General features: G+C 54.8%; 2 protein-coding genes across 2 annotated transcripts; one reads left to right on the top strand and one right to left on the bottom strand.

Annotated features, from left to right (window-relative positions):
* Positions 1–1961: 1961 nt before the first annotated feature.
* MESD (mesoderm development LRP chaperone) lies at positions 1962–10526 on the bottom strand. The gene is made up of 3 exons (XM_044760401.2): positions 10221–10526; positions 4591–4823; positions 1962–3345 (listed from the first exon to the last, which is right to left on the bottom strand). The coding sequence occupies exons 1-3, from the start codon at positions 10440–10442 to the stop codon at positions 3087–3089; spliced, it is 714 nt and encodes a 237-aa protein (XP_044616336.1). The 5' UTR covers positions 10443–10526; the 3' UTR covers positions 1962–3086.
* A 10533-nt stretch (positions 10527–21059) lies between these two features.
* Positions 21060–22803, top strand: TLNRD1 (talin rod domain containing 1). The gene has a single exon (XM_014842665.3). It carries the CDS (start codon positions 21061–21063, stop codon positions 22147–22149), a length of 1089 nt encoding a protein of 362 aa, XP_014698151.1. The 5' UTR covers position 21060; the 3' UTR covers positions 22150–22803.
* The last annotated feature ends 1745 nt before the right edge of the window (positions 22804–24548 follow it).

Below are 24548 nucleotides of genomic sequence, written 5' to 3'. Positions count from 1 at the left end.
AAACTGATGCCAAAAACACCAAGATAAAAAAATATGTTAACAACAGAAGACAAATGTTTCCAAAATATTGGGGGGGAAATAAGAGCTGAATCTGTAATTGGAAATGACCCCCATGTTCTAGGAGCACTAAAAAAAAAGGTTCCAAAAAACCAACACTCAGGCTTCCCCTGGCAAAGTCACCAAGTGCTGGCAACGAGGTGGCCCAGCAAGCGAGGGTGAGGGGGCGGCCCCAGAGCTCCAGGAGAGCCACAGGTGCACCGTATGCCCCGTCAGTGTGCAGACAGCCCTGTGAACGAGAACCCGGAGATGAGGAAGCTCCTGAACACCCTGACTAGGGGCGGGCACAAACTCTAAGTTGGTTTCCCTAAAACAGAAAACGAGGTTTCACACTGTGAAGGAAACCAGCAAAGGAATAAAAACTATAGCACAGCCACCAAAGCTGGAGGACAAGGATGAAGGCAGAGGAAGGACGTTGTCTGAGTTAGTCCTCATGCTCACAGCCCATGGTCAGAAGACAGCAGGCAAACGTGTGAGATCAAGAGACAATAAGACAAACACAGAAAAGTAAAAGTAAGTTTATGATGCACATGTATATCCCCACCCCCTTACACACGGCATTTCTCTTGCTCGGGGCTTTCCAGACAGCTCCTGTTACCAGGCTGCCCGGGTGCTGCTTCTCCGCCAGGCTTCTGGCGGTCTCCTCACCACCGGGTCGTCAGGGCAGCCAATGCACACCTGGGGTTTGCATCTGTTAAACTGACAAGTGCAACGCCCAGGCCGGGCAGGGCTCCGAGGTCTATCACTAGCAGAGCTAAGCTGGAACTGCTTGGGAGAGCAATTTGACTATAAATACCAAAATGTTAAGTTCTGTCTGTTCTAGCGATTCCACTGTCAGGAATTTTCCCTTCAGATATAAACAGGTTTACCAAAATGCTTCGGGATGTAATTATTCTGTATTAATGTACATAAAATGCCCACTGCAGCACTGTGTATGCCAGCAAACCCTGAAACCTCGAGTGTCCCCAGCAGGGACTGAGCAGGTCCACCCCCACCACCCTGCTCAGCTGCACCTCTTTCAAGGCCTAACCGCTCACCCCCACTCCCCTCTCATGGCCACTGGTGTGCTTCTACCCAGGTCTCCAGCACAGCTGGTGCAGACTGGGTTGTCTCTGGCGCCCAGCCCACCACAGCTCTAAGTCCTTCGGGGCATTCCAAATGCAGAAGGCCCCGTGTGCCTCTTACCTTGCCAGCTGGCTCCTGAGTTGTCCCTCCTCTGCCACTTCTAAGCACAGGGCCTCTGCACAGACTGTTTCCTCTGCCTAGACGGCCCTATTCCCCTGGCCTCCCCCCTGCCTCGAGAGGGTGGGCTCCTTCCCGATTTCTAACAGTTGCCATTTCACTTTGCACGTGATGCACATCTGTCTTCCCAGAAAACCATTAAGTTCTGCAACGGCAGGGGCCGGGTCTGCACTGTCCCTGCGCCCGGCAGTACCCAGCACGCAGCGCTCGGTAAGCACTGTGGAGGGGCTGCACATGATAAGTGAGGACGGCCACACTCTGACGAGGAAACACAGGCTCAGGGCAGGTGCGGGCACGCTCCCGCTTCAGCACAGCAATTTCCAGGCAGGAAAGAGGCTCTGCGCCAGACCAGCGCGGCTAGACTCAGACCCGACCGCGGCGGGGCTTGCCCCACCCCTGCCCTGCCCGCTGGCTCCATCCTGACGCCCAGACCCTGCGGCCACACTGCAGAACAGGCACCTTCTTCTGAGGCGCTCAGGCACACCCGCTCTGGAGGGCTCTGCCCGGGCCTCGCCCGTACCCCTGGGCTGGGGGCCTGCAGGGCAGCATCCCACCCAAAGCACAGAGTGGGTACTAGGGGGCTCATGGGGAAAGCTGAGTGTTTACCAAAATAAGAGGAAACAGACGCTGCGAGGCCAAAACACACACACACCACGACGAGCTGGAGAATGTATGCTTTTTTCCTTAAACAAGTGATGAGCAGCTCCCATGGGAACAAGGTGGTGGCACGAGGCAGCTGCAGACTACTCACTTTGTGCCATTCTTCAACAACGACACTTCCTAACCACATACGTGTGCTAGTTTTAATTCGTTAAAAATCCCAATGGAAGTTTTTTACAAATAATTTTAGTTCCTAAAAGTGACACCTGTATAGAAATGCTGTAACACTTACTCGGAGTGGACTCTGGGTCACGAACAGCAAAATCAGACAGTAACAGGTAGCGCATCACATTAGTACCTTACAAAACACTGCAAATTTAGGCACTTTATCAAAGAAAGACATTTAGAAATGAATGAGGTTACTGAGTGTTCTGCCACCCTTCTGCAAACCACTCTGATTCCCGACTGACACCCTTACAACTGTGACATTAAGTGATCATGCGACCCAGCAGTAGCACTCCTTTCCCGGATGAGGACCCAGCACACAGCCCCCGAACTCTGCACGCCGCACAAACCTGACAGACACCAAGAGCTCTCTGCACTGAGGGGCTCAGGCCGCTCAGGATCGCCGCGCCCCACAAGCTCTGCCTCCGCATCTCAGCACAGGCTCAGGCTGCACATGCCTGGCCCCGGGAGTATTTGGATACCAGAGCCCTGTGCGCCCCCATGGCCGGTTTGAATCCCACAGTGACGAGAACGAGGTTGGTGGCACCAGGAGCCTGAGTCGGTTAGGTCGAGAGCCTTAAGCCTGTCTGAGCAGAGCCTGGTACCCTCTCAGTTAACAGAATAAAAAGCACGGGCGTGCAGGGCCGATAAGGGGTGGTGCCACGGCGGCGTCGACGACTCCTCAGATTTAAGTGGGAAAAAGCAGGAGTCAGGTTTCCATCTGAAGGGATTTTACAGCCACCACGAATGTGTCGGTGTTCAACGTTAATTCCGAAACCCCTGCCTTCTTACGTGGAGCCTTTTAACAGTAATTCTTAGCCTGACACAAATGGGTCCTGTGGCAGACGTGTTCTGGGAGAAAGTGGGATTTCATTGGTGTGCGGTTCCCACGCCCGCCCCAGCCCCGCGAGCCCTGGCCATGCTCTCTGGCCCGGTGCTGCCCACAGAGCCAGCACGGCCCATCACAGGTCTTCTCTTTTATTCCCAGCCCGATTGTCTTCCTTCGAAGCCCGAGGTTTCGGGTCTCCCTCTTTCTTCTTTTTGCCCTTCTCTTGCTTGGTCTTGTTTTTCTCTTTGCCGCCTCCTCCTTTGCCAGGGTACACCTGTCCCTCCAGCGTGACATCAGCACACCTGTCCTGACTGACCAAAAAGTCCTTGATCTCCCAGGCGTAGCTCCCATCCCGGAGCATGAAGATGGCGCGGTCGGACCCCACGATGAACCTGGACAGAAGGCGACCACACGGTCAGCACGCATGAGTAAGCGCTCAGCACTCAGGGCTCAGGGCAATTACCCGGTAGCTGACCAAGAAAAACAACCCCTCTCCAATTCTACACGGATATGGAACAAAAAATCCTGTACCCCAAGGCCTGGTGCCCACTGACATTCACCGTCTGGAAATGCCAGCCGGCTGGACTATTTAAGACCTCAGCTGAGGCAAAGGCAGAGACAGACCCCGGGGTTCACTGCGGGTCAGCAGCCGGCTCCAGGAGGGCTCTCAGTGCCGCAGGTGAGGCTCAGGGCTGCGGCGGACGCAGGGAGGCTGCGTGTGCGTCTGTCTCACACACTGCTGTGCCCAGATGAGGTTTCATTTGACAAGGCTGCAGCTGAGAAAGGCTGAACACCACAGGCTTAGACCAGGCCAGGGTACATGGCCCAGGAAGGGCTCAGGGACCTCGGTGCTGGACAGAAACCTAACCCTGGAGCGAACAGCAAGCAGCACAAGTGTCCACACTCAAGGGGCCCCAGGACCAAAGAGGAAGAGAACGGAGTCTGGGTGGCCCTCCAGCATGGCCAGTGGGTCATGGTCCCTCCATTCCTGAGGGGCCACGCCACCCCTGCACTTTCCCGCTATCCTGGCTGCCCCCAGAGACCAGGGCCCACCCCACCCCTGCACCTTCCCGCTATCCTGGCCACCCCCCAGAGACCAGGGGCAGCTCGGGCCCAGTCTCTCCCAAACATAGACTCGGTCCCTCAAGTGTCTGCTAAGGCTAATGAAGGCAGTCTGTCACCTCCTAGGGTCCTCCATTTGTTTTTATTACTTTCCTGTTTCCTAAACTAAGACATCTGAAGACCCCAAATTTCACAACTGTTATTGAGGAAGAAAAAGGAAATCCCTTGAACTTGCACCTCAGATGACACTGAGCTGAGAAAAGCCAACCTCTTCCCCTAATCAGTCATCGCCCCTCTGAACATGGTGCCACAGGTGCCCTCCAGCGAGCGGCGGACGGCCGTCAAACCCTAACGAACCCGCCCCCGAGGCTACACCACACAACCTCTCACTCAGATGGAATAAAGGGTAAAGATACAAAGACAAATAAACTTTGGGATGGAAATGAGATATTTAAAAATAAACAAACTTACTTTGACCAATCATGAATGTTCTTCTTCAAAGAAAAGAAATCAGATGAATGAATGAACGTACAAGAAGAAACTCTGGGCAGAGAGGGCCGCCCACCCCAGCTCACCTCTGCACGTCGTAGTTGGCGTTGAAGAGGCTGCCCTGCCACAGGCTGGTGAGCTCCTCCGTCTCCTTCTCCGTGGGGCTCCCCGACACGGTGACGAACATCATGAGGGTCTTCCCCTTCTTGGTCATCTTCAGGATGCTCTCGGGCTTGCCCGGGTCGATCTGCGAGAAGTCAATGGGCGCCGAGGGCCTTTTGTGCTCTGGGAGGTCCCCTTCCTCTATGTCGTCATCCTTCTGTCGGATGGGAAAGCAAAACCTGTCATCAGCAACGCACCTTCCAACTGGCAGGGCAAAACACCCGCATGTGATGTCAGCTGCAGGTTGGGACCCCGTCACAGGAGAAAAGGGGAACCCGCAGTGCCCCTCCACTTGACTGTCAGCAAAGCCTGAGTCCCAGGTGGCGCCCCCACCCATCACCCCAGTCACTGGCCAGGAGGCGCCCCCACCTGTCACCCATCATTCCAGTCACTGGCCAGGAGGCGCCCCCACCTGTCACCCATCATGGGACAGACGGCACCGCCCCCACCCGTCACCCTGGTCAGTGGTCAGGCGGCGCCCCCAACCCGTGACCCCAGCCACCGACCAGAGAGTCCCCGCATGAGGAATTTCTGTAGCTTTTTCACTCCCAAAGAATCTACCCAAGATGATAGATTCCAACAATGGCCACATTCCAGTTTGGCCACACAATGAAAATACTGCGCAGCAACGAAGAACAAATACTGACACCCGCAACAAATCTCAGAAAGATTAACTGAGACAAGCCAAGCACAAAGTCAGGCACACGGTTCCGCTCACTGAAGCTCAAGACGAGGCAGAACCAACGCAGAGCGACAGCAATGAGGACAGGGCTGCCTCAGGGGGGTGTGAGGCAGGGCTCACTGAGGAGCGACACGAGCGACCCTTCTGGGATGGTGGAAATGTTCTCATTTTGACAGTGTGGACAACACAGATGCCTCCATCTGCCACAACTCATGGGACTGTGTCCTCAAGATCTGCATTTCAGGTCTATCAATTTGACCTAAAAACAAGAGATATAAACAAAGACTCCACTCAAGTTGCAGTCTGGTCTCTGCAGTTATGAGCCCACAGTACTGAACCACCTCTGAGCTAGAGGCTCCAGGGAAGGAGTGAGTTGTGCGGATGAGGAGCTGTGCTCTGCAGTTTGGGAAGGAAGCTAGAAACACGGAAGGGGAGCATGTGCCCCGTGGTATCAGGCTGGAAGTGGAGACATCAGAAGGAACTCACGACCTTTAAGAGAGAGATAAAAATATTGAAAAGGATTAGGGTACCTTGGAGAAAAGGTTAATTCCAGCAAGGAAAACAGAAGACAGCCTGGACTACGTTCTTGTATCGAGTGAGAGAAAGTGCTCACAGAACGAGGGGATGTGTCCAGAGGACACGGAAGCCAATGTGACGAGGGCTCAGGGCCGCATCGGGAATACTCTGAAAACCAAAATAAATAAATGACAGAATGACCTGTAGCCCACAAATAAAATAGGAACCACTGAATCCATGTGGACTAACATAACCAAATGAATAAATTACTAACAGTGGAATGCCAGCTAATAAATGGAAGATTGACAGATGGATAAAAACACTTAAAAGAACCAGTGCTCCCTGGAGGAAAGGCTACTTCCAGTCACACAAAGCAGTGGCGCGAGGACAGACGCCCCCACACAGACGGTCCTGGGACACTGTGCTGAGCGAGAGCAGCCAGACACAAGGACCACGCGGTGTGAGTCCATCAGCACAGTGTCCAGAGGGGCCACGTCTCCGGGCGGGAAGCAGGCCCGTGGCCGCCTGGGCAGCTGGAGAGCCGGAAGAACGGAGCGGGCCACGGAGACCACACGGTTCCTTTTGGGGTGATGAAGAGGTTCCAACGCTGACTGTGTGGTGGCTGCACAGCTCTCTGAATATACCCAGAGCCACTGGAACGTGCACTTACACAGGTGAGTCGTGCAGCACACGAACGAATCTCAGCCAAGCTGTGACTAGAATGGAACGAACACCCCTGTATCACTCCTCCTTGGTCCTCTGGATGAACTGCTGAGGGCCGAGGCTGAAGGCGCAACAGTGCTGAGCTGTGCTAAAGCTCCTCCATGGAGGATGGCAGCAGGAGTCCTGGGAGCCGCTGCAGGTGGCCCCACCCGCCAGCCCCGTGACCCCGGAAGACTCCTCCCTCCTCCAGGCCAGCTCCTCACCAGGATGACCGACCGGCACAGAGGTGACTCCACACACCACACCAGCCTTCTCCCAACCCGCCACCCTCTCAGCTGACACGCTCCCTCCTCACTTTGCTTTAAGAACAGAGGGGGCGCTGCAAACAGCGGTCGCAGAGCAAGCTCTGGGTTCACTCCAGGCTCCAGCCCAAGGCCCGAGGCCCTGGGCAGGGTGGGAAGTCACTGTGCACCCCCAGAGGGAGGGGCAGCAGGACCTCCCTCCTCCCTCCTCGGGCAAGAGGTGAGCACTCCCGATAGGTGGCTCTTCCCGCAGCCCCTGCCATCTGGCTACAACCAGCCTTGGAGATCACACCTCAACAGCACACTGGAGCTCCTGGCTGCCAGACGCACAGGCTGCTTCTGTCTTCACGCTGTCCTGCTTGTCCACAGCATCCACTGGGTCTCTTTAAATCACTTCAAGCCTCCTAGTTGGTTCAACAGCCTCAAATATGGGCATTTCTCAAAGTGATTTCACTAACAGCCACAGAAATTAGCTCAGCAGGTCTGAAGCAGCATTCCTTTTTTAATGAAAACATAATCAAATAATCAGAAGTCTAGTAACTATACAGCCAGGGGAAGGATCCTTTCAAAAAACTTAGTTTCCATTTTAAATGCCTTTGTGTTACAGCTACAGGAAAAAAAATGGAAAAACAGTACCCTAGCCGCAGGGAAACGTGCAGCTCCCCCCTCAGGCCCAGCACCTCCCTGCTGTCTCCTAGCTTGGTCACCCTCTCCACCCGGCGCCCCCAGGCAGGGCTCAGGCACTGCCCAGACCCCAGGCCCAGCCCTGCCTCCAGGCCAGTCTCGCATTTTCAAGGGGCTTCACACTTCTCGAGACCCCCTCGCTGTTTGTCAAATTCGGCGAACTCCCCTCCTCTGCCTCCCCTTTTCTTCCTCCCATGGTCCCTGACAAAAACACCAGCCATGGCCTCCCGAGTAGCCACTATGTTCCAGGGACGTCACACTTTACATCCCCAACCTGCAGGACACCCTACAGGGCTCCACTGAACACCTGAGGACGAGGCTCAGATAAGAGAGTGCACTCAAGGTCACATGCTGGAGGACTGGCAATGAAAGGCAAACCCACGCAGCCGGCTGCGAATGCCCCCGCCCCCTTCCTGCTATCCTGCCGTAAAATGTAAAAACCTCCTGTGGCTTTTCTACACCAGCTGGGATTCAGCATCGGTTCTAACAGCAGAATGAGCCCTCCCCTTCGCTCCCCGCCCCACAAGCCTGAGGCTGGCCTCTCACAGAGCCCAGGGCCTGTGCTAGTGGGAAGGAACGGGGGTGGATTCAGGATCCCCACGGGGGAGGGGGGGGCGGGGGAGGGGTGCATCCTGTAAGAAGCACCCACAGAAAAGGATGTGCACTCCCACAGAAACATCATTGCTCCTGGGGAAGGAGGCTTGCACCCCAGGGTCTGCAAACAGCGCATCTGTCGGCACGGCATCCTGCAAAGCGGCTGTTCCCTGGCTCTACGGACAAGGAAAACCAGGACCACACCGTTACCAAGGCGTAGGGCTGGGTTCAAACTTCTGTCCTCTACCACATTATTCTGTCTTCTTCCCAGTCACACAATCAAGCGACTGCCGAGTCCTGTTAGCGTGTAAAATCTCTCCCATTTCTCCGTTCCACTCCACTCCTGCAGCTTCTGACTTAATCTAGGTCCACTTCACTTACTTTCATTTGCACTTCTGTTCACCAACGCATATGGCACTGTAGTAAAATGGTTAAAAGAACGGGCTTTAAAATCAAGTGACTGAATTTGAAATTCAGCTAAGTTGCTGTGCAACCTTGGGCAAGTTGATTAGCCTCTCTGTGCCTCAATATCATCATTTAGATAATAGGGAGAAGACCCTCCCTCATCAATGTGGTAAGAGGATTAAACGCGATAACATGCTTGGAGTAGTCCTATTACCTAATTGAACTCAATAAATGCTAAGTTGTCTGCCTTCAGTGTCTCCCTGCCTGAATGTTCATCCTAATCTTTGAGAAGAAATTAATGTTTCTGAAGTTTAGCCCGGATCATGATATTCCACTATTCAAAAACCTTCAATCACTAAAACATCCGCTGAAGGGCACACTGTGAAGCCTTCTAAAAGCACGATGAAGACCCTGTAGTAACTTGGGAAGACGCTTAACATCTCAAATGAAAACCGGGCAGAAAACTCCACGGATGCTGTTCCAGCTGTAAAGACCGTCTGCGAATGGAAGGGCACGCAGAAGAGCCAGCACGCGTTTCCGGTCGAAATCTCGGACGACTAAACACAGACATGGGTAACACAACTTCTCACTCACCACGGCTTCGTATTTCCTTCTAAACAGAGTCCAAACCCCCCAGTACTCGCGGCCTAGCCCAGCGCGCTCCCCTCCGCGAGCCCCGGGGCCGGGCTCAGGATCGGAGCCGCACCTGCCAGATTCTCCCCATGCTCCTCGGTGAGCCCTGGGGCTGCCCGGGGGTGCTCCTGCCGCTTGCTCTGCAGACGGGAGACCGCGGCCCAGAGAGCGCGCTCAGCACCCGCAGCACAGCCTGCAGAGGCCGGACCTGCGCCCTCCAGCCAGCTCCGCGTCCCCCCAGACCAGCCGCTCCGGCAGCGGCACCCGCCCCGCACTCTCCCAGCCTAGATTCCCTCCCCGACCCTGAGCTCCCAGGGCACCCGCCAGTCAGGGCGCTCAGCGGTCCCCACGTAGGGGCTGCTGCTGTCACCGCGGTCCCCGACGGCCGGGCGCCGCTCACCTCGGCAGCACGCTGGCTGTGGGGCCGAGCACCCAGGGGGCGGCTCCCCCGGGAGGTGCTCCCACCCGAGTGGATCTGCTCAGTCCACAATCAGCCGGGAGGCCGCAAGGGAGACGGGAACCGGGAAGCCGCTGCTGCAGAAGATCCGCCTCCCGCGTCCGCGGCCTCCAGCCCGCGCCTCCCTCCCCAGCTGCGGAGCCCCGCGAACACGCGCGTCCGCCCCCCCGAGTCACAGCCACGAGCCGGCGCGCAGACACGGCCACCAACGGCCAAGCACGCGCGTCGGAACGAGCCGCCCAGCCGCCCGGAGAGGTAACAGGACCGGCGGGCGGCCGCGCTCCCAGGGGGGACTCTCCCCACGCGGCCCAGGCGCCCGAGCCGCAAACCGGGAAGCCCCCCGGAGGCCCCGTCACCGCTCCTCAGACAGCCGCGCGACCCCGGGCGAGCCCGCCGCAGCCCCGGCGCCCCGAGGACAGGCCCGACCCAGCGCCCCCGTCGCCCCAAGACGGGGCGGAAGGTCCCCTCGCATCTCAGGGCTGCCGGCAGGGCGCGGGGACCGCGCTGGGCCCGGCGGAGGGGACACCCGGGAGGCCCGCGTCAGAGGAGACGCGAAGGGCACGAGGAGAGACGGGGTCAGGGGTCAGGGTGAGGGGTCGGCGAGAGGGGCGCGCGAACCTCCCATTGCTCCAGGAGCCGCGCCATGTCCGCGTCGTTGTAGTCGCGGATGTCCTTCTTCTTCTTCCGGGGCGGCGGGGGCGCCTCTCCGGGGGTCCCGGCCGGGCTCTCGGCCGCGCAGGCCCGCGGCGGCGGCAGCAGCAGCAGGTCTGAGGCGCAGAGGAGGACCAGGGCCGCGCGGACCCAGCCGCACGCCGCCATCTTTCCGCGCCCCCCGCGCATGCGCGCGCCGACCCGCCCCCGACGCCGACCGTCTTCGGCGGGACCCCGCCCCCGCGGGCGCACCGCCCCCGTGGCTCCGCCCCCGGCCCATACTAACCTACCAGGCCCCGCCCCGTCTCCCTCTCTCCGGCCCCGCCCCCGTGATTCCGCTCCCGACCCGCGCTGGCCCACCAGGCCCCGCCCCCGTGGCTCCGCCCCCGGCCCGCGCTAGCCCACCAGGCCCCGCTCCCGTGGCTCCGCCCCCGGCCTGCGCTAGCCTACCAGGCTCCGCCCCGTCCGTGTCCCTGCGGCCCCGCCATGCTGGCCCCGCCCACCCGCCATGTTGGCCCCGCCCCGTGGCCGTGGCCCCGCCCCTCCGTCGTGCTGGCACCGCCCCGCGGCCGCGGAGGCCCCGCCCGGCTGGTGGGCCTGGGCTCGGGGCGTCTTCCTGCCGTAGCGCGCGGGCCGGGCAGCAGGCTCTCTCGGGCCCGGGGGCCCCAGTCCTCCGAGGCCGCGGCGTTCTCCGTGGGTGCATGGCAGCTGGAAGTGCCGCGGCCCCGCGTCCGCAGGTCGGCGGGAGGAGGGGCCGGGCCGCGTCCCCGGGGCCGCATGGCCCCCAGCCGCTCCTGCCCGGCGCAGAGGCTCCGGCGGCCGGCCTTCCCGCTCCTGGCTTCTCCAGCTCGGAAAGCTGTTTGAGAAATCGTTTTTCCTCTTAAAAGGGCTTCCGTATTTCTTCTGGTTTTAACCTAATATTGTGGGCTCTGACTAATCCTTTTCAAGGCTGAATCATTCCATCTTTTGTTTCTTACTTAAAAAGATTCTGGCCAGAGATGCTGTAAAACTCCGCAAGTGTTAACTAGATGATCTGCTCATTTCTTTTAAATTTTTAATCACATAAGAAAGACGTGACTCACTCATTGCAGCTGTAAAATGCTTGAACATTATACAAAGTTCCAACCATTGACTCTACCCCACGATTTTACTCCACACCAACCACAGTTAGCAGTTTGTTGCTACTGTATACGTTTTTCTATGCATTTACAAACATCAAACGTCTCTAGCAATGGTTGTGTTGCATTTATATGTGTGTTTACGCCAGCATACTGTACAAATAGTTTGTTTCCTTATTACCCTAAGGATGGGCATGTGTTACCAATTTTTCTGCTATTACAAAAAAAAATAGAGCCATAATTTATCTCTTTATTCATGCCTCATGTTGTGGGCTGAATTGTGTCCCCCCCAAATTTCACGTGTTGTGAAGTCCTCATCCCCAGGACCTCAGAAATGTGACTGTGTTTGGAGGTAGGGTCTTTACAGAGGTAATCAAGTTAAAATGAGGTCATTAGGGTGGGCCCTGATCCAACAGGACTGATGTCCTTATTAGAAGAGGAAATTTGCACATAGTCATGTACGGGAGGGGACCATGTGAAGACACAGGGAAAGACAGCTGTCTGCAAGCCAAGGAGAGAGATCTCAGAAGACACCAACCCTGCTGACAGCTTGATCCTGGACTTGAGCCACCAGAACTGAGACAATCAATTTCTGTTGTTTAAGGCACCCAGTCCATGGTCCTTTTTTATGGCAGCCCTAGCACACCAGTACACCTTTTTGGGTAAGATTCATAGGATGCATATAACAGAAAATGGAATTTTTTTTAAAAACTGGCTTAAACTAGATAGAAGTCTTTGCTGTTATTGTCTGATTCTTTTACAGAAGCAGTTGGAAACTAAGCCTCGGGGCTGATTTTGTGGCTCCTCCGTCATCTGGCATCTAGCCTCTTTCTCATTCTGCTCCATCGCCCTGGCCTGTGGCTTCAGTCCTCAAGCTCACTGCAAGTTCCGAGATGGCTACTGGAGCTCCAGCCATCAAGATGACTTTCATCCAGGGGAAGAAGGAAGGGAGGACGGCCAAAGGGAGCAGACCTTGCAATGGAGTCAGGCTTCCCTTAGCAGTCTTCTGGGACATTCCACACAGACTATTGTTGACATTCCATGGGCTGGAGCCGAGCCCTCCCAGGGAAGCTGGGAGACTGCCTTCTGGCTGCATACCTTGTCACCCCGAATAAAATGGGGTTCTGTTAACAAGGGAAAGGAGGAAGTGCATGTAGAGTAGGCAACCAGCTACCAATGTCTGCCTCCCCTCCGCTCTTAGGACCACTGCGGTGTCAATTCCATCTCACTGCGGGGGGGCTGGTGTTCCACACGTGCACGCGTGCGTCTGTGTGTAGACAGGCCGTGACAGTTTCTGTTGACATTGAGCAGGAACAACGCATAAGAAAAGGAGAGTTTTTTCTTTTCTTTTCTTTTCTGAAATCATAGGGGAAATGTCATAAGCTTTCTCCCCAGGGCGCATTGCTCCACCCAGCGGCTTGGAGCCCTGTCCTGGTGCAGTCATGCTAGAAAACATGCACAGCTGTGGTCGATCATGTGCTCTGCTGGGAGGGGCCCCCGTGGTAATTCATTTTGCCAGCTGCCAAGTTAAGGTGCAGAAGTGCTGGGGTTTCTGGTCCACAGTATCTAGTTATACAGAATAAAAGTCAGTCAGTGTTTTACAGAAACAGTTGGGATTCTGTAAAAAAAATTCCAGGGCTACCGACTTTCAGCTAAGGGGGAAATCAATTCAGTGTATAATCCACTGATGTGAAAACATCTGGATTGATTGCATTTTCAAGTTTGGAACTTGATCCAGTTCACCTCTGCAGGAATTTATTTACTAAGGGCCTTCTGTCAACCAACAACCAAGTGAGGCACTGATGGAAATATTAATACAACAAGGTCCCAGTTCTAAAGAGCTTGCAGACCAGCTGAGAAGACAAACAATACACAGTAGGTATAGCGCCTATTACAGGAGGTCAGAACCTGATAGGATGATAATAATATCCCTATTTTAAGTAAAAGGAAACCCTGGTTTTGGAATTCCAGCATTTGTCTGAGACCACACAGCTAGTGAAGTGGCAAGAAGCAGAGCCCAGATATCTTGGATGACGAGGTGTGTCTTTTCTTCCACCGTGGCACTATCTGGGTTAATCACCGAGGCACCCAGGATAGTCAGACTGGGAGCCATATGAGAGTTCCACCGAGAAGGAGTCTGGAGACAGGAATGCTCAGACAGGGTGAGACAAGAGTCTGAACCAGGTCTTAGGCAGTGTAGTGGGGCAGGAGAGGAGGGGACGAAGCTGTAAGAGATTATGTGGCCATGGCCTAGATGAAGCCACTAGCCTCTTATGGCTCTGCAATTTAATACTGACCACACCTCTGGTGGTTCAGTGACGGCAGATGGTGAGATGGAACCTCAGATCTAACTGGTGTCCTACCCTGGGCTCATCCTGGCCTGTGTCATCCCACACAGAGGAAGGATGCCCCATCTGGAGGGGGCAGCAAGTGTTCTGGCAATGTCTGGAGCCAGGCAGGCATGATACTCAAAACAGTGAAAAACTGGGATGGCACAGTTACCACTTGATCAGAACTGACGGGAGGCAAAGACTACCATTCTTTACTTTTCCTCCTTTTCAATCCAGTGCAAGAAGAGGCAGGCACATCTTGTGGCCTTTCCCTGCCACTAAATTTACACACAAGCGTGGCAACCAACTGATTATCTTCTACTATAATTCCTGATTTCCAGGAGGGGACGTGATTGGCCCAGGCTGGGGCGTCTGTTCATTCCTGGTCACCATCATTACTTGTGAACAGGAGAGCAGGACCCATATAATTAAATATAACAATTAAAACTTGTGTTTGCCAAACACCACGAAAAAAAGCTAAAAGGCAAACAGTAGAGTGGCAGGAAAACTCCAACATGGCATCTACAAAAAGAAGATACAATTTTTTATCTGTCAGTTGGGCCAGGATAAAAACAAGGGTAGTGTACATTGCTGGCAAGGCTGAGGAAACAAGCATTCTCTTCCACTTCTGGGGGTGGAGTTTTCCTGTGTGAAAATTAGGTGAAATGTATCAAAACCCTCAAAGATATACATAATCTCTGATTAGTAATTCCACTTTCAAGAACTGACTCCAAGAATAAGCGTTGAAAATAATAGTCATGATCATGGAGCGCTCATTATGTGTTGGGCACTCTTCTGAATGTGTTACGTGTATTTCTTCATTGACTCCTTGTAACAATCCTACTAACACTGTCCTAGGAGGGGAAAACCGGAACCAGTCGAAATGTTCAACAATAGTAGATGGTAAAACCGACGTTTACAGATTGCAAATTATAGTGCACTCATACAGTAGAAACAATGCAACCATTAAATATGATGAGATATCATAGATGCCTATTTATTGGTATTAAAGATGTTCATTTTATATTATTAAATGGTATAAAACAGTATTAAAATTATATAGATATGCCTAGGAAAATAGCTGCAAACATGTATATAATGGCTATCTCTAAGGAGTGGGATTTCACATCAGTTGTATTTTGAAAGGGGGCGGAATGCACGTAAACACACTGATGCCCCCGAAATATTGACTGATACTGTTCTGTGCACTAAGATTTGAGAACAAAAGTCCAATTTCAACAGAAGTTCTCAGAATAATACACTTAATCCAAATTATCCATAATACTGCAATTGACTTGAAAATTTTGGGATGAGATCTGAATCTCCTGAGAGCAAAAGGCAGGACTTTCACCTGTGTTGTCTGAAACATCGCCTGTACTTTGCAACACACGCATATGCGCATATGCAATTTTGTCTGGAGTGCTCAATCTCTGTTTCCATAGACACATCTCCCTGGATTCTCTGTAAGAGACATGGGGCAACAGACTTACTAGGCCAACAGGTCCCAGCCTCCCCTTGCATCTCAGAGCCGCGAGCTGTAGACTACACAGACCTGTAGACTGCAATGACCACACACGGCTGAGCCTGCTGTGGCTTCGTGCATGTCCACGACTTTCTGTCCCTTCCTGAGTAAAAGCTGTGGGCAACTGGATTTTGGTTCAGTGAAAGGACATCCTTCTTAGAGAGAATTGCAATTGAATTAACTCATTAATTTATTATTTCCACAGTTACGGATGACCCTGAAACGCATGAGGTGTGGAGGAGAGAAGACCAAAGAATCACGCCGATGGTTACAAATACACTATGCTAATGGCCACACTGAAGCTGTGCACACAACACAGCAGGAGCAAAGGGGCAGAAATGCTGAGTCTGGGGGCCAAGGAGGCTCCATGTGAAGGAGCAATAAATCTAGTCAATCTACAGTTATCAACTAACTGTGTGCTAGGCACCACGAGAAATATCCAAACATGTGGTGTCAGGAGTCTGAGGAGCCTGGATCTCGTACTTACCTTTTCTCCCCTACAGGATTCTGGAAAATGGAAAATATATCCAAAGGTCATTAGCCAGTAGGGAAATGGGTAGAGAACTTATCTGTGAAAGCGACCTTCACCTCCTCCTAGGGTTCTCTGATGAACTAGATTGGAGGCAATCCCAGATCCCCCAGGTCGTGGGACCTGAATGCCCAGGTGCGCCTGCCCTGGTGTGCCTGGTGCTGCACATAGGCCTCCCCCAGGCACTCGGCTGCAGGTGAACAGAGACAGCACGGAGGGAGGGAGGGTGCAAGGTGGGGATGGGGAGGATGTGACAGCGACGGGCAAGCCCCTGCCCAGGTGTTCTTACTGTAAGGGGATAAAATAAATCAGGGAGCAAGAGGATGTGCTGGGTGAGGAGAGGACCTGTCATATGGTGGTCCTGCTCCCCAGTGAATGTCAGACTCTCAACCGTCACCTGGCAGGATGAGTGGATCAGGGCAAAGGAGTGGGTAGGGAGACATTTTCCAGACATAAACCTCTTTTCTTGAGAAGGGATACTGAAAGGAAGATAAGAAAGGGTGATGTTTGGCTATTTGTAAGAAAGACTGCCTGAGACTGGACTGGCCCATCTCTGAGCACAAAAACAGAACAGAGGGACGGAGCGTGGAAGGAAAGATGCTCTAGGGCAGAAGACGCCCTTTGTGACCACCAGGCGGCACTGTAGACCAGACACAGCTTGGTGGTTGGTCTATAAAGCCTGGAGCACAGGGTGAAAGTTGGGTATCAAACTTTAGAGATTAGGACTTTACGGAATTACTGACTGGCTTTTCATTGCCTCGCCTACATACAATGGGATGTATGTCAGCTTTAAAAGGGAAGGAAATTCTGACACCTGCCACAGTAACAATAAACTTTGAACACATTATTCTAAGTGAAACAAGCCAGACACAAAAGGACAACTATTGTATGATTCCACTTCTGTGAGGTCCCAAGAGGAGTCAAATTTATAGGCACAAAGTAGAATGGTGGTTACTAAGGGCTGGGGGAGGGGGAACGAGGAGTTGTTATTTAATGGGTACAGAGTTTCAGTTTGGGAAGATGAAAGATTTCTGGAGATGGATGGTGGTGATGGTTGCACAACAATGTGAACATACTTAGTACCATGGAACTAAGTTCCATGTGGCTAAGTTCACAAAAATGGCTAAGACGGTAAATTTTATGTTATGAATATTTTACCCCAATAAGAAAAAAACAAAACAAAACTAGAGCGCTCATCCTGTTGTCTTATACCTGTCCAGGTAGTGGAAGCACCTTCCAGAACAGGCAAGGAAGGAGGAAAGGGATGTTTCTCCCATCCTGCCTGCCCCTACCTGTCAGTTTCACCTTTCCTCCCCAAATCCTGGGTCAGCTGTCTATCTGCATCTTGCTCTTTCATTTATTTACTAAATGCCTACTAAGTGTTGGCCTTGAGCCAGGCACTGAGGCCACTTTCTCCAGCGCCCACGCCATCTTCTGCACTGTCCCAGCCTCCTCGTCTGCTCCCTTCACCTTCCCCCAGCCAATCCCTGAGCCTACCTGTTTTCAGCTTTCTTCTCTCACACAATTTCCATTTTAATGAAAAGTACTTCGCCCAGTACCTTTGTTCATACCGTACTTTATTTTTAAAAGAGGATTAGAAGGTGTAGCAGGTGGAGTCTTCCAAGGAAAAAGCCCTTACTCCGCGGACTCCAGGGGCGACACAAACAGCCTTTGTCTGTTGATCAAGTTAGACTAAAATGTGCTACGGCAGCAAAGCAGCCTCAGACCTCAGAGGCTCAGCACTGAGTTCCCTTCTGGCTCATGTTACCTGTCCAACAAAGGTCAGGAGAGGGTCTGCTCCACCATCCTCAGGCTCGCGGCGACTCCACCATCTTTTAGCCGTACCAACTAGACACAATCTCCTCCGAGGGACCAGACTGGAGAGTTACAGACTGGCCCTGACGGCCTGAGCCCAGCGCATCACTCCCACGGACATTTCATTGGTCAGAACTGATCACATGACCCTGCCTGCCTGCAGGTGGATAATTCAGTGAGCAGTATTATTTGTGCCGTGGTTCCTTTACTCTGTGCCCTCACTATACACCCAGTGAAATTGTATCACTTGTGTGACTGTGCTGCCCTCTCTGGACTCAGCCCTTCAGAAGGCCTAGGGCCCTCATATTACTTGTGCACCTGGCACCAGGACAGGCACATAAGTGCCCAGTGTTTGTGGAGTGAATGAATGATGACAGAAAGTACAAATGACCTCAAGGAAGGAGGAGGTAACCCTAGAAGGGTCAGTTTGGGAGAAGCCGTCAATGCTGGAAAATGAAGCAAGGAGGGCCCAGAAAACAATCCTACCCATTTTTAAAGCTAAACCAAACCTGATGGAGTAGAGTGGGACAGTCTATGTGTAGCTCGTTGTCGGGGTACCAGGTTTCCAGCAACAGTGACAAAACCGAGCGCATACGTGGAAGAAAAGGAAGTAGGACCCCAGGGGCGCCAAGTGGCTTCGGAAAAAATCCCCTGATCCCAGAGCAGTTCCGTGAATCAATCAGGCACAGAAGGAAGGGTTCACTTCTTCCTCATAATAAGTTTTTGGAGCTAAGTAGGACTAGGGTGCCATTCCCGGGTTACCATAAAAAGAACGTGACTTACCCAAGTGTTTTTTCTCCTCATAGAAAAATAACAGATCAACCCTACAGAATTGCTGCCTTGTTTAGAAAACTTGTCAGTTTTATTGGCTGCGGTGTACAAAATAAGCGGGTTCGTCTATATTCTAGAAGGACCCTTTTGATTCTAAGTGGGGAGACCGTCCATATGGCGTGTATCGCTTGTTCCTGGTTAATGTGTTTACAGCATATCTCAGAACTGTGTCCGCTATTAGGACAACACATTGCAAGGTCATCCTAGTTATAAGTGACATTTATGACTGGCTGGAAGAAGGTGACCCTGAATCCTAGGAATGGACAGAGAAACAGTTCCGTTGGCTGCACATCCCCAGCTTGTGCTGGGCTGGGCACCTACAAGGCCTGTCTCAGGACCAAAGGGTGGGGCACTGCAGGGGGAGGAAGCCCCGCAGCTCCAACCACTTCCTGCAGAGGAAGGTCCCGGGTAAAATGGAGAGGCAGGCGGTGGGCTCCTCCCCAGCCGTTCGCTGTCTTCCTGACCCCAGGAAGGCATTGGAGCCATCTCAGCATCAGTTCCCTTATCTGTGCGACAGGGGTGATAATGTCCTCTTCTAAAGGCTGTGTCTTTTATTTAACAGTGGCCACTGCTATTCCATTACAGAGCTGAAGACGCAGAAGTTATGCGAGCCCAAACCCTGCCGATCAAGGCTCATAAATTCTAACAGCTACTGTAGGAGCCAAGTACTCAGTCGGCGCGCAGGATCTGATTTCCAGATGAGAAAATGGATACTTAGAGAGAGAACTTGCATAAGGTCACACAACTCATAAACGGCTGGGGAGAGACGGACCCCAGGAAGCCTGGCTCAAAGCCGGCGCTCTAACTACCTAAGCGATATTTAGTTAAAGGGAGCAGGCGCGAGCCTCTGGCCCCGCTCTTGGGACTCCGTATCCAGTGCTCCTTCGCCACCCTACACAGCCGCCTCAGAATCCCGCCGTGGAAGAGGATCAAAAGCAACAAAGGCCAAGGGAAGAGCTTGGAAAACTGCTCGATGTCCCGCAAAACGCGATGCCTGGAGCCCAGCGGATCACCAGGGGATGGCAGGGAGCCTCCTCCGCCCTTCGGTCCGGGGAACAGGCCACCTCTGAGACTCGCTTCCTTGGCGGGAAGGACGCGTGGAGCCCCCTGGTCCGGCTTGGAGCTTACGTAAGGCCAACCGGCTGCTGCGCCCGGGTCTCCCGAGGGCGTGCGCTGAGCCCCCGGCCCCGGGCAGGCCTTCCCCCCGCCCGCTCCCCCGCCTCTCGGCCGGGTACCCCGGCCCGGCGCCCGCTGCGTCCGCGTTGGGCGGCGGCGTCCTCCGCAGCCACCCAGCTTCCCGGGGGAGGAGCAGCGCATCGCGCAAGCATCCGGGAGCGGCGGAGGGGGCGGGAGGAAGGGCGAGAGGAGGAAGCGGGATTTAAACGAAAGGCGGTGACGCCACACAAAAGATTTCTATAGGCTCCAGGGAGCTCGCGGCCGCGGCGGCGAGCCCGGGGGCGAGGCGCGCACGGAAGAGGAGAAGCGTCCGGGGCCCCGGCGGGCGGGCGGCGCGCACCCACGGCCGCGCTCCGGGGCGCTGCGCGCGGAGAGGAGGTGGCTGTTTTCCCCGCTGCCGTTCGGCCCCCGCCCTTCCTTTCAGTTTCTCCCGGCTCGCTCGGAAGTTGGAGGTCGACGAAGATGGCAGGAGCCGGGGCCCGGGCGGGGTGCCGCAGCGCCGCGGGGACCTTCTGAGTTGGCTTGGCCGCGGGGAGACGCGTGCGGGGCGTCCGATGCGCAGGGCCCGGGGCCCCGGGAGAGCTCAGCCGCCGCGGGCCCGAGGCGAGGAGGCGACCGGCATGGACTCCCGCCGACAGCCGGCGGCGGGCCGCGGGGCGCGCGGGGCGGGAGGGCGTGCCGCCCGGGCGCCGGGCCGCGCGCTGTGAGCGGCGAGGCGGGAAGGGCCGCCGCGGCACGCCCGGGCGTGGCGGGCGGGCGAGAGCGAGAGCGCGAGCGGGGCGGCCGCCGCGCGCAATCCGGGCAGCCTCCCGCCCGACTCTGACTCGGCGCGCCGCGCCAGACCGGCCACACCCTCGGCCCTGCCGCCGCCGCGGGCGCCGCTTCCCGAGAGCCGCGAGCAGGAGATGCGCCCGGGGCGGCCGCCCGGCGGGGTCGCGGCGCCTGGAGCCCACGTGCGCCGCCGAGCCCGAGGTGGCTGACAGCAGAGCGCGCCGCAGCCGCCGCCCGCGCTCCTCCCCGAGGAAGGGATTTTGGTTTCAAAGAAAGGAAGGAAGGAAGGACAACTCCCAGCTCCCTCTCCCGCCCTCCCCGCCCGGCGGTCGGGCCGGGCCATGCCCAGGAAGGCGGCGGCGGCGGCCCAACCGAAGGGACTTTCCTGGCGGCCCGGCGACGAGGAGCGCGGTCCGTGAGTTCGCCCCGCCTCGGTTCATGGTTCCGGCAGGCCCGCGGGGAGGCCGAACGCCGCAGCCCCTCCCCGCGCCCCGAAGAGCCTCCTGCGTCCCCTGGCCCTCGGGCCCGCCCCGCGCCGCCCGGGCCCCGGCCGCCGCAGCCCAGTGCCCTCCGCCCGCGGCGGTGGATGGCATGATGGTGCGGAGAAGGCACCGCGGCCTGGACCAGCTGAGTCGCGACGGCCGCGGGGGCGGCGGCAGTGGCAGCGGCGGTGGTAGCGGGCTCCCCAGCGGCATGCCAGTGCCCCCCGGGCGCGATGGCTAGCGGCAGCGCTGGGAAGCCCACCGGCGAGGCGGCTTCTCCGGCTCCTGCGAGCGCCGTCGGCGGGGCCTCCTCGCAGCCGCGGAAGAGGCTGGTGTCCGTCTGCGACCACTGCAAGGGCAAGATGCAGCTGGTGGCCGATCTGCTGCTGCTGTCGAGCGAGGCGCGGCCCGTGCTCTTCGAGGGTCCCGCCTCCTCCTGTGCCGGCGCCGAGTCCTTTGAGCAGTGCCGGGACACCATCATCGCGCGCACTAAGGGGCTCTCCATCCTCACCCACGACGTGCAGAGCCAGCTCAACATGGGCCGCTTCGGGGAGGCAGGGGACAGCCTGGTGGAGCTGGGCGACCTGGTGGTGTCGCTGACCGAGTGCTCTGCGCACGCGGCCTATCTGGCGGCCGTGGCCACGCCGGGCGCGCAGCCCGCGCAGCCGGGCCTGGTGGACCGCTACCGCGTGACGCGCTGCCGCCACGAGGTGGAACAGGGCTGCGCCGTGCTGCGCGCCACCCCGCTGGCCGACATGACGCCGCAGCTGCTGCTGGAGGTGTCGCAGGGCCTGTCGCGCAACCTCAAGTTCCTGACGGACGCGTGCGCCCTGGCCAGCGACAAGTCCCGGGACCGCTTTTCGCGTGAGCAGTTCAAGCTGGGCGTCAAGTGCATGAGCACGAGCGCGTCGGCGCTGCTGGCCTGCGTGCGCGAGGTGAAGGTGGCCCCGAGCGAGCTGGCGCGCAGCCGCTGCGCGCTCTTCAGCGGGCCCCTGGTGCAGGCCGTGAGCGCCCTGGTGGGCTTCGCCACCGAGCCGCAGTTCCTGGGTCGCGCGGCGGCCGTGAGCGCCGAGGGCAAGGCGGTGCAGACCGCCATCCTGGGCGGCGCCATGAGCGTGGTGTCGGCCTGCGTACTCCTGACCCAGTGCCTCAGGGATCTGGCGCAGCACCCCGACGGGGGCGCCAAGATGTCGGACCACAGGGAGAGGCTGAGGAACTCGGCCTGCGCCGTGTCTGAAGGCTGCACCCTGCTATCTCAGGCTTTACGGGAGAGGTCTTCGCCCAGGACTTTACCGCCAGTGAATTCCAATTCTGTGAATTAGCATCCCGCGCCCCCGTCCCCCCATCTCCCACCCCGAGACTAAAGGAAGACACTTATTCTCTGCCCCTCTCCATTTATACCAAAGAAATCATAGGTGAGGTTCCCCCCACCCCCCCACGCTGAATGCTCAAGAGGAATCTTCCAGAAGGCAGGGCCATGCATACGATTAACGCGCGTGCGCTCCAGGGCCCTGGCGCCACCAGCCCATCCTCAGTAGGGACCGGGAGATGGGAAATGAGGGATCCGCTGGTGGCGGTCTAACTCCCACGCCCCACCCTGGCTCCTCTTCCGGAATTCCTCAACTAAATTTTATTATTAATTGGGCAGGAAGGAGGTCATGGGTTCATTTCTTTTTTTGGTCTTTTTTTTTTCCTAATTAAAAGAAAGGTTACCTCAGTTGTCACTCCTTAGACATGGATGTAGCTACTTTTTTGTATGTTATTTTTTTAAGCAGTTGTGTTGGGTTAGGCGTATACTTGGTGTGGAAGGAATATGACATTGCCATGTGATTTGCCAGTGGGGGGAAAGCTACTGTGAGTGTGTGTTTTGTTTTTTAATTTACACTATAGAGTGATTTTTTTCCCCCAATGTCAAGTTTTTACCTTGCATGTACTGGAGTATTTATTTCATCTATTAAAATGTTATGTTTCTCAGATGGCTTTTTGCAATTATTGTTGATTTTCAATAATTGTCATGTTGCATGCTGCATGTCGTCTATGGAAAGGCACCTTGGAAAGTCCACTCACAGTGGCAGTGAGGTGGGTCCCCAGTCCTCAGCACTTTCTGCTTTCTCCTTGATTGCTTTTTTGAGCAGCCAAGAACTCCAGCCGGGAGAACTGTGTGTCATTCTCTCCTTGTCAAGGCAGGGACACGAATGTGACTGGATTATGGACAGCGCCGGAGCTGGGCTGTTAGTGGGGATTTTTGTCTGGTCTCTAGTTTCTCCTGGACAGTAATTTAGCACCTTTGTCTCTGCTTGTCTTTCCGTCCTGATGAACACTGACTCAGGCGGGCTGAAGTCGGATTGTATTCTGCTGTCTTATCCAGATTAAGGGTCTTCCCAGTCCTGTGTGGTATGCCAGCCTTCCCGGGTATCAGGGGGCCTGTGTCTGGAACTGCAGAAGTGCTGCGTATCAAATGAGAGGAGGCGGCCTCTTTTAGCTGGACAGGTCTATTCAGACAAGATCCAATTACTCATGATTTTAGGAAAAAAGCACAGAGGATTCTAGACTGTCTCATGGAGGGTATTCTGGAAAGTGTTAAGAACGTTCAAGAGCCACATTATAATTACATTGCAGAGGGCTTATTTCTGTGACCTTGATCTAAGATACCCTGCTTGATTGTATGTTGGAAGAATGCTTTGTTAATTGAAGTTTGGGGTTGCATTAAGGAAGTGTGTCCTTTCTGCAGGCATTTTAAGAAGCACTTTCTGAGAGGAGCGGGGTGTCTAATTCTACGCACCTAGTTACGTTTGGAGCATTTTGCCCCTGAGAGCATAACAGATTTGTTTCCAGTGCTTGCCCTGCAAGAGCCGCATGGATGACAACTCATACATGCTTTAAATTTGCTCAGTTTTATGTTTTTCTTGGTATTTGTTGTGCCTAAACCTCCACAGATCTGAAAAGAAAGAATTTTCCCCTGTGATATGTTCGAGAGAGAAAGTCATGCTGACTGTTTTGCTTGAATGGCCGTATTTATTACAAGAACATCCTATTCCACGAGTAAAACATCCTTCAACCTGTGCTGGCTGGGAGTGGAGCTGTTCAGCTTCTTTGGAGTTGAAGTTTGAAAAAGTCTCAGGGTGGTGGGGTGTGTCCGTTTAAAAAAAGCGGTCAAGGAGGCCCTTGTTTTTCTCTCTTAGGTCCTGGTAGATTTAAATTTTTAAAATCTTTAAAGGATGCAAATGACCTTGAGAATGTTTATCCCTCTCCCCCTGCCCTGTAAGTCTGGGTCAGTCAAATTCAGGAAGTATTTTGGGAGGAAGAAACCTGATCCATGAGCTGATGACAGTCCTGCATGCATATAGGAATTTTTACTTATTGGGTTTATGTAAGTAATGCTAGAGTTTATGATTATAAGGTTCATTTAGCCTATGCAGGTCACAAAGAGTAAATTGAAAGGAAAAAAACGTAAAATAAAATTAGGACCAGAAATCTGTAAATTTGGTGTTTGGTTAAGAAAAAAAGCGTTACCGATGGTTTCTTGGACTCATTCCTTGCAGAAGCAATTTTCAGGACAAAGGCGCCAAAAGAAATTGCTTTCCTATCTCCCTGGATGAAGTTAACAACTAGTCACCAAATTAATTTTGGAACTTCTTTTTCTCTTAGCCAAGTGATTGTCGCTCTTAATGATTCTGTATATTAAAGGTTTTGACTTCCGATATTCAAGATCTCTGTCCTC

Source organism: Equus asinus, chromosome 2, assembly GCF_041296235.1.
Source record: "Equus asinus isolate D_3611 breed Donkey chromosome 2, EquAss-T2T_v2, whole genome shotgun sequence".
NCBI classification, from domain to species: domain Eukaryota; kingdom Metazoa; phylum Chordata; class Mammalia; order Perissodactyla; family Equidae; genus Equus; species Equus asinus.
This window is presented reverse-complemented; position numbering and strand designations above follow the sequence as displayed.